General features: G+C 41.3%; 2 protein-coding genes and 2 long non-coding RNA genes across 7 annotated transcripts in view; all 4 read left to right on the top strand.

Annotated features, from left to right (window-relative positions):
- Positions 1–35: 35 nt before the first annotated feature.
- On the top strand, positions 36–3,181 carry LOC135338498 (uncharacterized). The gene is made up of 2 exons (XM_064534655.1): positions 36–193; positions 238–3,181. Exons 1-2 carry the CDS (start codon positions 36–38, stop codon positions 1,160–1,162), a joined length of 1,083 nt encoding a protein of 360 aa, XP_064390725.1. The 3' UTR covers positions 1,163–3,181.
- Positions 3,182–6,704: 3,523 nt separating this feature from the next.
- On the top strand, positions 6,705–7,891 carry LOC135338566 (uncharacterized). Of its 3 annotated transcripts, XR_010395594.1 has the most exons (3): positions 6,705–6,776; positions 7,193–7,407; positions 7,494–7,891. It is a non-coding gene; the product is annotated as an uncharacterized LOC135338566 (long non-coding RNA). The 3 variants fall into 3 exon arrangements; XR_010395595.1 differs by lacking the exon at positions 6,705–6,776 and having other exon boundaries at positions 6,858–7,407; positions 7,628–7,891; XR_010395593.1 differs by lacking the exon at positions 6,705–6,776 and having other exon boundaries at positions 6,858–7,407.
- Positions 7,892–8,015: 124 nt separating this feature from the next.
- The window catches only part of LOC135338555 (uncharacterized), a 59,717-nt gene continuing 52,191 nt past the window's right edge, over positions 8,016–15,541 (top strand). The window contains exons 1-7 of one of the 2 annotated variants that reach the window (XR_010395567.1): positions 8,016–8,413; positions 8,847–9,048; positions 9,408–9,541; positions 9,794–9,876; positions 10,070–10,141; positions 10,426–11,440; positions 11,640–11,751. This is a non-coding gene — a long non-coding RNA (uncharacterized LOC135338555). Of the gene's footprint in view, positions 8,414–8,846; positions 9,049–9,407; positions 9,542–9,793; positions 9,877–10,069; positions 10,142–10,425; positions 11,441–11,639; positions 11,752–15,541 lie in introns of those variants that run through there. The other variant, XR_010395568.1, reaches the window with a different exon arrangement.
- The window catches only part of LOC135338450 (uncharacterized), a 36,226-nt gene continuing 35,283 nt past the window's right edge, over positions 14,599–15,541 (top strand). Inside the window, exon 1 of the mRNA XM_064534587.1 lies at positions 14,599–14,850. Coding sequence (XP_064390657.1) covers positions 14,837–14,850 — 14 coding nt within the window. The 5' untranslated portion in view covers positions 14,599–14,836. The remainder of the gene's footprint in view (positions 14,851–15,541) is intronic.

Raw genomic sequence — 15,541 nt, 5'->3', positions numbered from 1 at the left:
TTTGCGACCTCTGGTTCTCTTAGACTTATTACAAAATGGCTGACCAGACATTCTCAAGATCCAAGCTCAAGAGGCTCAATCGAAAAGCTAGAGTTGACAAAATTGGCAAGCAGCTGTGTATGGAGAAGAAGAGCCTTGAATGTGCCGAGAAAAATGTTCAGAATTGGAAGAAGAAGGCAATAGATTATAAACTGTAAGTTGCTGATTAACAGCCAGTAAATAATATTGTTCATACAGGGAACTCAACGTGTATCGAGCTAAGCAATTACGGACAGGAACTCTGGGAACATCCTGCAGTCACCAACGACCACTAAAGTTACTAACAGCAGCCATGAAGACGAGTGCAATCAGTCTACCCAAGGCAACTCCAAGAATGTGTACGAATGCTGATATTATGCGAGGAGTTACTGTAGTTCCAGAGATAAGTGAGAAATGTTTAGCAGATGGGGGTGGTGATGTTCATATAGGAAATGGTCGGTTTGGAACATGCTCTCGTATGATTTTTAAAGAGTGTTTTGACGTCTGTGTCAAAACATTTACTTCCGACTCCTCAATCGAATCGATTAGGCATGAAGCCAGTATATTACTTACATTAAATTCCAGCCCTTATATACCACACTGTTTTGGTATTTGTTCCACCAGGAGAGCTTTAGTAATGTCTAATGTAAGCGTGAAGCAGCAACAAGTTTCATTATATTCTGCCTTGTATTCGACTAACGAAATTAAATTAAGCCCTAAGACATGGATGCAAATACTGATCCAAATTTGTGATGGTCTATCATACATGCACAAGCTGAGTATTCTTCACAATGATCTTAAAGTAGACAACGTAGTATTAGGGACTACTTTGTTAGAATGTATCCGGCCATGTATTGTGGATTTTGGAAAGGCATGTAAAGAAAAGCATGCTAAGAAGTACTGCCTGACCGAGGAACAGAAAGTTATTTACATAAAAGAACACACTCAAGTAGCTCCAGACCTCCGCGATGGGCTTGTTTTACAGAGCACACAGAGCGATATATACTCATTAGGTAGAATAATGAAGAAGATGAACTCCATTGTAATTAAGTCAACTGAACTTGCCCATGTAATTAAGGAATGTCTTTCTTATCATGCTCATGACCGTCCTAGCTTAGAAACCATTTCTCTTAATGTTGAATGACTATGTGACTAATTATGTCTTACATTCATTCGTTCATGTTTAAATCTGGTGCTAGCTTTAACTATGACATAGTCTATGTATAATTGTAGGCAAATCCGTGCTCTCTAATGGAAGGCTGACAAGGTTAGCTGTAAGTCGGGATGCGTGTTGACCCAGCCATTTGTTTGAGAGTCATTAAAAGCATTATGGTAGAGAATTGGCCTGAAGCAGTTAGTTATGAGTCACATAGTGCGTATTGGCTGCTCAGGTTGGGCCATGCATGCATTAACAATTAACAATTAACAATGATCAACAACGTTTTTTCACCAGATTTACACATACAATTTCAGATAGTAGTCTAGGTGACTCTAACATTTCACCATTGCTATTTCTATATGTTTTCGGTCCATACTTAATTCTAGGACATACTACAATAGGAAAATCTACTGTGCAGCCATTGCCATATCTATCATACAAAATATACCAACTACCTATAAAATATTCATCGTTAAAATCAGTTTGTTGAAGTTGGAGCTTTCCGCGGGTCATTTGGGTTCCTCGATCTTTAAATAGGTAACGAAATACATCTAGCCGGAAATCTATAGTTAAATTACAGGATTTTACAGTACCTAAATTTAAACTACATTGAATGGACAGAACAAATCTTCTGGTTGCGTCGCTTATAAGCTCGGTATGTGGTGCTTGTGGTGTATTGTATGATCTGAAAGGGGGGAAATGTGCAGATATAATTATAGTAATACACAGTGCACTGCCATGCCATACTTAATAATCTTACTGGATAGTAGAGATAGTCACATCTTCCTTAGCGACCCATGAAGACTGTTCCAATGAGTAACCAGCCCACTTTACCAAATACTCCGTTTTCCCCTAGAAATAGAATCAATCGTATAGGGCTATATATCATAAAATGTTACGTACCTTAGTTAGTCGATGATGAATTATCCTCTCAACAAGGAAGACCCCTTCTGGCAGACTGTCATCAGACTTACAGCTCAGAGTGGTTCTCACATCTCGTGCTTCCCGCATGCTAGATAAGTCCATGTCAGCCGAGCTTATATTATGGAGGTAGGAATAGTATCCTTTCTCAGGTCGTTGCCTCTTTGACGAGTCCATAACAGGTCGATCTGCATGAACAGGTCTGCTGGAAGATTAATAATTAGTGACCATAAAGATTTTATCTCTATTCATTTGACACACTTTACTACCATTGATTGCATGCTATTACTGTCATGTGAATCAGTAAATTACTATACAAAAAAGAACAGAGAAAGAATTGAGATGGGAAATTGCTGCCACTTCCACCCGTACCCGTACTACATCGACTCCGACTTACGAGAGATCAGGCACCACAGGAACTCCTTTCCTATTGGGTCGCTAGTAAAGATGGGAACTGAGGGAAAACAATTTTATTTTACAACAGCAGATGATACTGGAACACATTATTTTCCGATGGGGTCTCAGAAAAAGGCCCAGAACTATTTAAAGAAAGTTGTGAGGCTCAGCCAAACATACGATGTCCAGGTGTCAGAAGTTTTAAATCCAGACTACACGTTGCTAGGATTTAGAGCCAAAAAAACAAAAGAAGAAAGCACAAAAGAAGCGGACAACAAAGAGCCAAGAAAGAAAGTTAAATTTAATTTAGTAAAAGTGTTGTAACTAGAACAGGACTGAGAAGAATATGACTGAGAACTGACTACTATACTGTACTGTTCTATATAATTATTTACTGTGGTAGATCTCTCTAGTCACTGTTACAGGCCGGTAAAAGTAATAACAAAATACTGAGCTGGCAGTACTGCATGCTCAGTATTTTGTTATTACTTGTACCGGCCTGTAACAGTGACTAGAGAGATCTGCCACAGGATAGAATCTACCACAGAAGTCTACATGAGCTCAACCAACAGGTAAACAATAATATTACTCACCAGCACCAGTGCAGTGAACGTAGCTAGTTCAGCGAAGATCTTGCGCACGCACTACAATAGTCTATAGTAGCATTTATTTCCGCAGTAGTTAAAATGATTGAGTAATATTTGAATTTTCATATAAATAGAACAAATATTTAGACAGGATGCTAGAACAATAGTGTCCAAAATACAATGGCAATTGCTGGCAATGTGTCTGTGAGTATAGGACAATATTAAAAGAAACCAAAGACGGTTAAACCCTTACCTCAAACTGTCCAGTCTCGTCCGTTAGTATAGCCAAGAGGAGCACTGTTGGGACAGCTGGATATTAGCCATTGCTCCTGTACAGAGAAGTAGACATTTTAAATACGTGTAGATCTATACATATTAAATTTCTCGGTTATAGTGTCATTGTCGACGAGCTGATGATGGCAGCACCAAGTTCTCTAGCTCACACTCTTCACTTGATCCACCATATTAATGATGAAACTATAGTCTACCTACATTCTTGCCAAACATGAACAAGACTTGATAGCATAGCCGGCCATAGGGCCCACACAAAAATATCTGACCTTAACAAGCTTGATAAAGCTTTATACCTCTTCCCTTGTTGTTTAGTCTTCAGAATAAGCTTCAGAGAAGAGAGAAGCTTCAGCTAAGAGCCATTCCAATCGATTCCAATAATGATAAAACGGGAACTGACTTCTAGTACACGATAGTACACGAATATAAATGTCACAAAAGTGAACGAGAATATCCATTGGTCAGAATCTGACGAACGACTGACACATGCGCAGACAACTAGTACCAGGCCCAGTTGTTCGCCTAACCGTTATAAAAGCGAAAACTCGGCCTGGGATCGAGGCTACTCAAATCCTAGCCTCGATCCCAGGCCGAGTTTTCGCTTTTATAACGGTTAGGCGAACAACTGGGCCTGGTACTAGTTGTCTGCGCATGCGTCAAATTTTCATTGTATATTTGTGGTCGGCAAAAATATTTAATAAATCAATAATTGAAATTTGTACACAGAAAATGCACAGGGTGAGTACACAAAAGATGCACATAGGGAGCTGCTTCACAAAGGCCTGGGGAGTTGCCAGTTGTGCTGCAGCACAATTACAGTGACCCAGGGCAACTTCAGGATGATTGAATGCCTTCAAATTACGTTTCAAAAAGATTTAGCAGGCTGCTGGACTTCTCTGATTCTAGGCCCCAACTCGTAACTCATTGCTTGAGAAAACGTAGATTCTCTTGATGTCTCTGAGCTACCCAGCAACGCTCGAATGAGCAGGTCATACTCCAATCCTGTGTCTGTGAGTATAGGACAATATTAAAAGAAACCAAAGACGGTTAAACCCTTACCTCAAACTGTCCAGTCTCGTCCGTTAGTATAGCCAAGAGGAGCACTGTTGGGATAGCTGGATATTAGCCATTGCTCCTGTACAGAGAAGTAGACATTTTAAATACGTGTAGATCTATACATATTAAATTTCTCGGTTATAGTGTCATTGTCGACGAGCTGATGATGGCAGCACCAAGTTCTCTAGCTCACACTCTTCATTTGATCCACCATATTAATGATGAAACTATAGTCTACCTACATTCTTGCCAAACATGAACAAGACTTGATAGCACAGCCGGCCATAGGGCCCACACAAAAATATCTGACCTTAACAAGCTTGACAAAGCTTTATACCTCTTCCCTTGTTGTTCAGTCTTCAGAATAAGCTTCAGAGAAGAGAGAAGCTTCAGCTAAGAGCCATTCCAATCGATTCCAATAATGATAAAACGGGAACTGACTTCTAGTACACGATAGTACACGAATATAAATGTCACGAAAGTGAACGAGAATATCCATTCGTCAGAATCTGACGAACGACTGACGCATGCGCAGACAACTAGTACCAGGCCCAGTTGTTCGCCTAACCGTTATAAAAGCGAAAACTCGGCCTGGGATCGAGGCTACTCAAATCCCTGTATCTATGATTGGACTATGATTGCCGATTTCAATCGGCGTGGTCTCGAGGCTAAGTGTCGCGAGGAGTCTTGCCATCAGGGACATTGATGGAACCATAGATTGAAAAGGAAGGGGATTGGAAACGACCAGGCCTCCCTGTGTAAATGGTTGAAACACTCCGCGTTTGATTTCGCGCTCGCGATTATTTTTGTTTTGACCGTACTCTGGTTGTATTTCAACTGTTTCTAGGTCTCCTATCCACTAGCGATCACTCAGAGGCTGGGAGGTTACTCTAGAGAAGTAAGTTTACACCACTGACAAGCTCTAACTTGTCTAAGTCCGCTGTTTTTACTCTGTTTTTAGTTTTTGTTGAGTATAGCTTGAATTACTCCATGTCAACTTTTCTCTTTCCCTGCTGCGAAGCCTAAACAGCAAAAGACATTGCTTGACTTGGTTATTATGTATCTAAGTGCTATATAGAATGGTTTCATGCCATAGATAAGCTTTACTGTTCATAAACGTTTGCAGTATAGTCCTTCAAACTGCTTTAGTATACTTTTAGACACACCACGGGCCTTGACCTCTCACGACTTCATAGTAAGGGCTATTCCTTCTTTTATAGCATTTATTTGTTTAGTGATAGTGGTTGCGTTGCTTAGTCGATCTTTTAGAGCTATATTCTCTTTACTTTTTAGAATATTCAACATTAAAAGTGATCAATTTCACAATTTCTATGTACAGCACATTGTATGGCAGCAAAGACAGGTAATGAGCATGCTGACTATAAAATAATCCCTTTGTAGTTTTAGCCACGCCCTATAACGCGGAGTGTTTCACGCAAAAATTTTCGTTTCCAATCCCCTTCCTTTTCAATCTATGATGGAACCAGAGATACAAAAGAAAGGGGATTGGAAACGACCGCCCACGCCCTATGTAAAAGGACTGACATCCGGTGAAGCACTCCGTGTAATTATTGCGCTCGCAAATAATTACATGGAAAAGTTTTATATCCCTGGTTTCTAGCTCTCCTATCCACTAGAGATCACTCAGGGCCTGGGAGATACTTGAGAGAAGTAAGCTTATACCACTGACAAGCTCTAAGTCCGTTGTCTTTACTCTGTTTCCAATTTTTTTGAGTTTAGCTTGAATTACTCTATGTCAACTTTTCTCTGTCCCTCCTGTGAAGTCAAAACAGCAAAGGACATTGCTTGACTTGGTTATTATGTATCTAAGTGCTACATAGAATGGCTTCATGCTATAGATAAGCTGTACTGTTCATAAACGTTTGCAGTATAGTCCTTCAAACTGCTTTAGTATACTTTTAGACACGCCACGGGCCTGTCCCTCCTACGATTTCATAGTAAAGGCTATTTCTTCTTGCATAGCATTTATTTGTCTAGTAATAGTGGCTGCATGGCTTAGTCGACTTTTTAGAGCTAAATTCTCTTTACTTTTTAGAAAAATCAACATTAAAAATGATCAATTTCACTGTTTCTATGTACAGCACATTGTGGAGCAGTCAAGACTGGTAATGAGCATGCTGACTATAAATATAATCCTTTGTAGTTTTAGCCACGCCCTATAACGCGGAATGCTTCACGCAAAAATTTCGTAAAAATTTCGTTTCCAATCCCCTTTCTTTTGTATCTCTGATGGAACACGGGACAGTCGAACAGCAACTGGAATAAATGCGAGAAGTTTATTTTCCAGGAAGTGGGCGTGTCCGGAAGCAAATAGCTGGTGCCATTGTGTGAGTAGCTGCCTGTAGTTAGAGCTGTGTAGCATAGACCCAGACCACTGTTAGAAGCTGTTCAAAGCTCAGAAGTTGGTTTTGTAGTATATGTTTGAAATTAGGCGTATACTTCAAGTTGAAGCAAGTTTTGTTGAGTAATGTAACATGATTTAGGGCTTTTACATGGAGTTGCTAGTCTGTTACGGGTGGGACACAAATTCTAGTCTGTTCCAATGTTATTAAGCTAAGTGTATGCAGAGTTTTGTAAGTGTATTCTCTTTGCAACAATTTGTCAGTTGAGTTTTGTAGATGGCACTACATTGTGAATATATCATAAATAGTGTGTAAACAATACAAAGAGCATAGTTAAAACATTATGTATGGTTAAATGTTCAGTCATGTTTGCATATCTATCAATTCGTCTTTTACTCCAGGCCAGTGATGACTTTTGTTTCTATATTCTCCTTGTCACTGTCACTGGTCTTCGCTGTCTGAGTCCAATTCAATTTCCGGCTCTTTCGTTTCAGCAATCTCTCTGCAAATGGACCAGAAGTACACCCTGGTCCACAGCCACAGTAATAATGGCTGTATCCCACTGCTGCTAACATTTAGAAATGCTTAAAAACTCGCTATTATGTGGCAAATAACGGTCAGATTAATTAACCTGTTGCTCGTTAATGTTGGATGTTCAGGAATAATTTATGAGTAACATTACAGGTTTATTCCACTTGCTAGGTATACTAAATAAGCTGGGTAGGTTAGCTGAGCTTCTCTACAGTGGGGTAAGCATATACAGTGGTCTGTTCAGGCAATTCCTGATTAAAAAAATTTTTGACCTGTAATATTAGCATATTTTTCGTACCACACAGAATACAAGTACGACTGATTTGGACGATACTTGGAATGTATTGAGGAGGACATCTGTTGGATGTAATACACAAAACTTATTGTGTGCTCACATCTCTCCAACTAGTACTATTTTGTGGTTTTTTATATAGCATTTTCAACGATGCATTTCTCGACTCTCAATGGATCGACACGAAAAAGTTAAACAATTACGTATAGATGTTCATCAATCCTATAAGATAGCACTGAACATGTTCAAATTCATCTCATATTTTTGCAACAATTTGTCAGTTCAGTTTGCTGTGGCATGTATACGTAGTGTTGAAGTTTCTAAGCAAAGCCACATGGCGGCTTTGTGGCTATATTTAGTTCCTGCCATGTGTATATAATAGATTGGTGCAGGAAGCAGGAAACAAACTGCAAAGGGAAGAGAGTTATAAAAAAATGCTACTTTTGTGCAAGCAATTGCGAATAGCTCATTATTTTATTCATGAGAAAATAAAACTCCACGTAGGAGCATGCGCTGGAACCATTGCCGTTTGACTGGGGAAGAAACTGGTGAAGACCCAGTGAGGGTAGAGTATAGCGGGGCAAGAGTGAGGTGGTGTTGGTCTAGCCGTACTGAGGAACACACTATGGAGCAGAACCCAGCTCAGCATTTCAAATGCCCAGACTAAACAAGCTAAAAATGAAGAAACGCCTTCGAAGTGATGACAACTGGCTGGAGGACAAAGGCTCGGGCAATGTGGTTGTCGCAAATACTAAGAGGTTTAAAGGTCGTCGTGTGGACTTCATACAACAGTGGAGAGGTAAACAATTGTCTCAGTAGTACATACTGAATGCACTTGTCAAACCCTACCAGTATCAGCTGTATTTAAGGCGCCACATAAAAATATTTATGCTGGTAAAGGTAGCTGTATTAGAGGTTGGAAAAGCTGTTTTTTTATCTCCAATTAGAAGGCCGCCCTCTAAAGACACACCATCCAGCCTCAAAAGTAATTTTCCACCTCTGAATACAACCACCTATACCAGCGTAAATATTTTTATGTGGCGCCTTAAATAGAGCTTATACGGTAGGTAGGATCTAATCTCCCTACCTTTGGGCATGTTATTTGTAGATATTCCAGTTCTGTAAGATCGTACACAGCACACCCGGCCGTACACACACACACACACACGGCCCTCCTACACACATACACACACACCCGACCCTCGTACACACACACACACACACACACACAGGGCTATGTGATTCGTATCAGCGGTGGCAATGACAAGTAGGGCTTCCCCATGAAGCAAGGTGTCCTCACTAATGGCCGTGTTAAGCTCCTCCTCAAGAAGGGGCACAGACCCAGACGCACTTGAGAGAGGAAACGCAAGTCAGTGAGAGGCTGCATAGTGGACAGCAACCTGAGTGTGCTCAATCTAGTCATCATCAAGAAAGGTGGGTACACAACTCTGCTGATTTAGATGTACTCTGATGAGAATTGACTTTGTTAGGTGTAACTATTGGGCAGGGTTTCATAGAGAGGGGAGGGGATTCCCCCGATTAATGATGTCATGATGTACAAGAATTAAAATAAGTGTACTAGATCCCTTGTGTATTATCGTTACGTAGTCATCGTATACGTGGCTTAAATTTATCATGGAAAAACACATTGCACCTCAGATAATCATTTAATTGTTCTGGGGAACGACCCCTGACCCCTGAATTAAACGCTTCCCCCTCTCAGCTAAACATTTTTTAGAAGTGCCCGAAATATTATAATGAAGTGTCATTGTAATGAGGTCATTGTTACCCAGAGTGTCCCCTCAGATCTGTGCCCGGCCCTACACTGTGTTCCGATGGTGTCCTGGTGCTAAGATGCGCTACAAGAGAACAGAGGTCTGCCAATCATGTGCCCAACTCAAGAACGTCTGTCAAACCTGTCTCCTTGGTAAGCCCTGTCACTATATAACCCTCTCTCTGTTGCTATGGTGACACACAATCATCAGTACACTGCTTCCTAGAACAACTTTTTTCAAGTCATGAATTTGTATAAAAAGTCTCACAGTATATCTATCCAGGGTGTCATACAGGATTTTGAAAATTAATTTTAGCATTAAAAGTCTGTCACTCTTAAAACTAATAACTTGTTGTGTGTATGGAGGCTTTAACCGAATAGCCGCGGTTATGATTTCATACGTAGTACCGCCCACCGCGGATCAGGATCTCCTGGACTACAACGGAATTGTCAACCAGCCAATGCCACAGCGAAGGATTAATTCAGAGGTAAGATTTTGTGCGTATAACGATCGTACTTGTAGCTTGTGCAGCGTTTATAAGCCTTCTTAGCTGATATACTACGCTTATATACCTACTTAGATGCCTCAGAGTGTGGAGAGTATGCTTTAATAGTAGCTAAGTAAGGTTACATCCTGGTTTTAGAGTGTAGTCTACACGGTTAGATATTCAATTATTTTAGGCAACTGCCTAGCATTCTCTGTTGGGATCTCCTGGTTTGGAACGGACCAGCCAAGGCCACAGCACTTCATAGGTAAGCTTTGTGGCTGTGTATTAAACTGCTAGTACGCTTACTCTACATATAGATAGCTTGTAAAGTAGTAAATGTACACTGGTTACGTGTTACAGTCAGTACTAAGTATTTCTACTCATGTTCAACAGGCAGGATAAACACTCATAGGAGTTGACGCTTTATACAACTAGTTACATGTTCTTATGCCATAGCATAAAACAGGGGTTGCCAGTGTGGCAAAACCACTTCTCGCACTGTAGGCAAAACCATGCTGTGTCCTTCCTTTTGTTTTTCTGATAACACAGATGGCAACGACCTCTGCGTACATCCTGGTGGTGAAGAGGGAAGTGAGCTATTCCTAGCGATTTCAAGGGTGTCTTGCTCTTTTTGGAGCAGTAGTCGCCAATTATCTCCTTGGCCAACTCGTGACGAAATGAGAGGAGGGTTTTCAGTGCGTTGGTGGGTGAATACTGTCGATATAATATGTAGCTGTTCGTAATGCAAATATCCTTTAGGAAGAAGTGAATGTACATATAAAACTTATGGACTTTTGTAGGGCATCTGTAGTACCCTCTGAGCTGATCCCCTCTGTCGACACCCCCCATTAAGCGATTATAGTCCTCGATGCTCTGTGGGACGGGACGGAGATTTTTTCGCCTGTTTTGACTGTACGTTGTACAGAGATGACCGAAGTGGCGTCAGAGGCTGTGGAGATCACACGGACAACCTTATTGTCGCTGAGACCGTCACCTTTTTCTTTCTGGAGAGTCATGTATTCCCCCCTGAAAAGGTAAATAATAATTATGCTTATTACTTTCTGTCAGCTTTGGCTGCTTGAGAGCCTTGGGGAAGCCTCTGCGGTCAGCGCGAGCTGTACCACAAGTATAAATGCCATCCTTCTCCAAGTCTTCTAACAGTTTGACAGATGTGAAAAAGTTGTCAAAATAGACGTGGTGGTGCTTGTGCTTCAACGAGGCTGTGAGGTCTTTCACAACTCATGCTCCCAGTTGCTTCTCTGGTGTGGCTTCTCTCCCTGTATACACTTGTAGCATGTGGAAGTACCCATTGGAGCTGTTTGCTAGGACCCAAACCTTGATTCCTCTCTTCACAGGTTTATTTGGGAGGTACTGTTCAGTGCAGATCTACCCTGAAACTTTATCATTGCCTCGTCTACTGCAACTTCACGGCCTAAGTTGTATGCAGCAGAACAGCGCTCGTTGATCTTATTGAAGAGGGGGCGTACTTTGGCCAAACGATCGCTACCTGGGGTGCCTGGAGTTGGGAGAGTGGTGTTGTCGCGTGAGATCTTCGATGCAATTGGTGAGTAGTGGAATTGCACGTCTCTCCTCCAATCATTTTCAATCGATGGGAGTTTCACGATCCCCATGAAAATGCAGAATCCCATGTAAGCCCTTTAGCTCAGCAGTCGTGAGTGGGGTCCATTTATCATGTTGTAGTGGGGTCATCATTTGCGTAGCGTATCAATTTGTCTCAGCTACTATGTTATCCATTATTTCAGTGGTAAAGAAATGCTGGAATATGTCTAAGGGAGAACTTGAGATGGATACAGCTGGGCCTACAGATTGGATAAAGGCCTCTCGAGAATGGTGGAGTCCAAGGGCAGGTTTCAGGTGTGTGTGTGTGTGTGTGTGTGTGTGTGTGTGTGTGTGTGTGTGTGTGTGCGTGTGTGTGTGTGTGTGGGTGTGTGTGTGTGCGTGGCTTAGGCAAATTTACAATTGTTGTGTAGTAACCAATTATAACTTGTCTGTACTGTGTTGTGCCACTGGCCTATAGGACATTGTGTTATTATAATGGTGTGCAACTCATTATTACCTCTTACTTGTGTAAAGTTATAATTGTCATGTTTTAGGCATTCCAAAGGTCACTTCAATTGTGGTTGTACTTTTTGGCTTCTGTGAGATAATTATTTTTACATTGTCTGTTCCCAATGCCAATGTATTAGGCCTGCAATCCATGCTTTTGTATTATTCTCAATGATTGTTGATAACCTGGGGAAAGTCTGTACAGATTCTCTCTATTATTGTCATGTGTTGTGCCACTGGCATAGGACATTGGTTGTGTGTTATTATGGTGCAACTATAACCTTTTTGTAGGGTCATGTTTTAGGCATGCCAAAGGTCACTTCAATTGTGGTTGTAGTTTTAGGCTTCTGTGAGATAATTGTTTTTACTTGCAATGTAATGTCTGTAGTAGGCACCTGTCTGTAGGCACCCTCCAATCTTTATGCTTTTTTGTTCCCAATGTATTCCCATGCAGTGATAATGTATTTAGAATTCTCAGAGGCCACACATTATTTATTTTGTTCCCTGTTGCAATTTAAATTCTGTTTGGTTTTCTGTGTGTGCATAACAGACACTTTTTGTAGTGTTATTATCTGTTCCCAATGCTAATGTTTAGGCACTCCCAAGGCTACAATTCCTTTATGCACTATGCACCTGTTACAATTCAATTCTGTTTGGCTTTTAGCTTTCTCTGTGTGTGTGCATAAGAGGCACTTCTTTGTACAGTTCCCAATGATAGCTTGTTGACTCAGAATCATGGTCACTGCTATCCAGGAGATCCTGCAGTACCTCCTCTCTAGTATACGAAAGCCTCTTAGTCATTGTTGTCCTGTAGAATTAATTTTTATTGTGTTTGTTGTGTTGTATCTTCACTTTGAATTTTAATATTGAATGCAATTTTCACTTAAAAATACAAGCATATTTTTGATAGCTAACCTGTAGTGATCCGTGTCCCTATGGCTTCAGGTGACCTTGGAGTGAATCCTTACGAGGTTGTGGAGACTTGGAAGATTCTGGCTTACCACAGCTATGCTAATAGTAGTGTAACATGCAGCTGCCCCAATATTGCATCATAGCAGCAACCCATAATTACGCAAATTTAAGTCATCTGGTTAATCAGTTAATCAAGAATTTGGTTCTGATGCTCCACTGTATATAATTATATAGTATTCCCTGGTGTAGGTGATAGTGTGTGTGGTGGCTGCAATGTGTTTGTTGGTGTGAGCAGTGGACCTGCTGACCTCTTAGCTTCATGTGTGCATGCATGTGTCCCCTCCACACACTACACCCACACACCCACACACAATACACCCACTCCACACAACCAACACACTTCACCCCACCCACTCCACACACCCCACTCCACACACACCCCCACACACCTCATAGCACGGACTCACAGTCACTGCAGCAGGCTCTCTGTTACTAGACTGGCGGCGACAGCCCCTCGTGTACCGCGAGGGACTGGCAAACTGTCTATCAGTCACTCGTCTCAGCTGCAGCGAGCATTGCAGCCTATCAGATTGCTCAACGTCATATTAGCCCTGTAATTGTAACCGCACTTACACTTCAGGGGATTCAGTGCATTCCATAGTAGCTGAATCTCATAGCAAAATTTAACCACATTATCTATAACGATATTCATGTTTAGTAGTGTCATACGATCTATTACACTTCCGCTGAGACGAGTGACTGATAGGCAGTTTGCCAGTCGCTCGCGCTACACGCTCGGGCGGCTGTCGCCGCCAGTCTACTCTGTTACCTGCACTGTCAGGGGATTGTTCACAATGACCTGAGACTGCCGGGTCATGGCATCATTAAGAGGTCAGTACATAGTTACATGGGCATAACCTCTGTAATCTGAAATACTGAGGTCAGAGGTCATGAGTATGTTTATTGCTTTTGGGCCTAAATTTTATATTTTTTTGAAGAAAGAGCAAGGATATAGAGAGTGTCATACAGGGGGGATATCCCCCCTGCATTCATGCAGGTACTAGTTGGGGTCCATAGCTGGCAATTTTACATACTAACAGCTATAGGGTATTGAAGGAACAGTTGACCTTTTTTTTTAGCTAGTTACATTTCAACAATCATTTCCCACTATAATTATACGTACGGTAATCGTCTAATTTCATGCTAAAGAATGTGTGTGCCTTTTGATGGAGGAATCAATGATTGATTTAGTATACGTAGCTATACCCACATTGTACTATTATATACAGCTAAAATCCTTATCACACCCACACACCCCACCCCACCCCACCCACCCACACACACACACACACACCCACACACCACCCACACATACCACACCCACAGGCACAAGGCAGACTAGTGTCCTCCTGGTGAAGCTACACCTTCAACTGTATGAGATGTACACACAAGAACACAATCTGCTTGACTTCGATCAAGAGTGTACTAACTTTAATTTATTAGCTTTCTAGTGACCTACGTATATACCACAACCATTATTTCCGTTTCTTTCATGCATGTTTGTTCATTGCATTTCTTGATAATTATAATCATGATGACTAATGGTGACTATTTTGGTCACTATAATTATACCGTAAATATGTATAACACTCTCTTGGTGAGACCACCTCAACAAATTTACTGCTATAATTATATTCATGCATTTTATGCAAATATTGGGTGTGTAGGTAAAGATCATTAATAAAAAAAATAACATCAGATCAAGCTAAAAAAGGGCGTATCTTGTAAACTCAAGTAAACAAAGCTTCTGGGTACAGGTGTCAGCTCTTTGACAAAATACTTTTTGAGCTGACAAAATAGATACTAGCTAGACTAGACTGTGATTGAGCTGAAGTAACTCTGCGGATCAGGGCTATACACTTATCTTGCAGCTAGAGTCCCTGGCCGCCCCAGGCCAGGGCAGGTCAGGAAGGTCAGGACAATGGCAAGAAGAAGGTGAGCTTGTACAGCTACAAGGTGTACATAATATCTGGTGGTCTGTCTGTGTATGTATTCAGGGTTGACAAAGATACATCAGTATACATGTACAGCTTCAATCACACACTACACCATGAGATTGCTGATTAGGGAAATAATAATAGATTGCAATTATGCACCTAATGTGCTCCCCCGGACATACGGGGGAATTTGACTTGAAATGTTGACCCCATACTGATATGATTTGACCTGGCCTTGCGTAGTAAAGACTGTACAACTGCTTGAGGCTGTGACTGGTGGTGACTGGGGAATTAGGGTATTTGAACAAAGCATCCTCCCCCATGCATGTGGGGAATTTGACCTGTGGTATATATAGTTATGGTCAAATCCTCCATGTTAGCCTGACCCCTCCCTAGGAGGTAGTGGGGCGACACATTGATAGGTGCATTAGAATTGCTCTGTAAGAAAATTAATGTTTCTGCATACCATTCTTATTCATTAGAACCCACACAACAAATAGTTCATTGAACCCTGGAACACTCTGATCATGAGTTGTTGTGTTGTACCATAGATTGAGGGGTTAAAGGGGTTAGAAACGAAGGTACCCTCGAGTATCATCCGCGCTACGCTGTGGTTTAATGGAGCCACAACAATACCTATTTCTACACACAGTGCATAATAAACTACAAATAGCTGCTTAGTCCGTGCA

Source organism: Halichondria panicea, chromosome 7 (assembly GCF_963675165.1).
Source record: "Halichondria panicea chromosome 7, odHalPani1.1, whole genome shotgun sequence".
Classification (NCBI taxonomy): Eukaryota; Metazoa; Porifera; class Demospongiae; order Suberitida; family Halichondriidae; genus Halichondria; species Halichondria panicea.
This window is presented reverse-complemented; position numbering and strand designations above follow the sequence as displayed.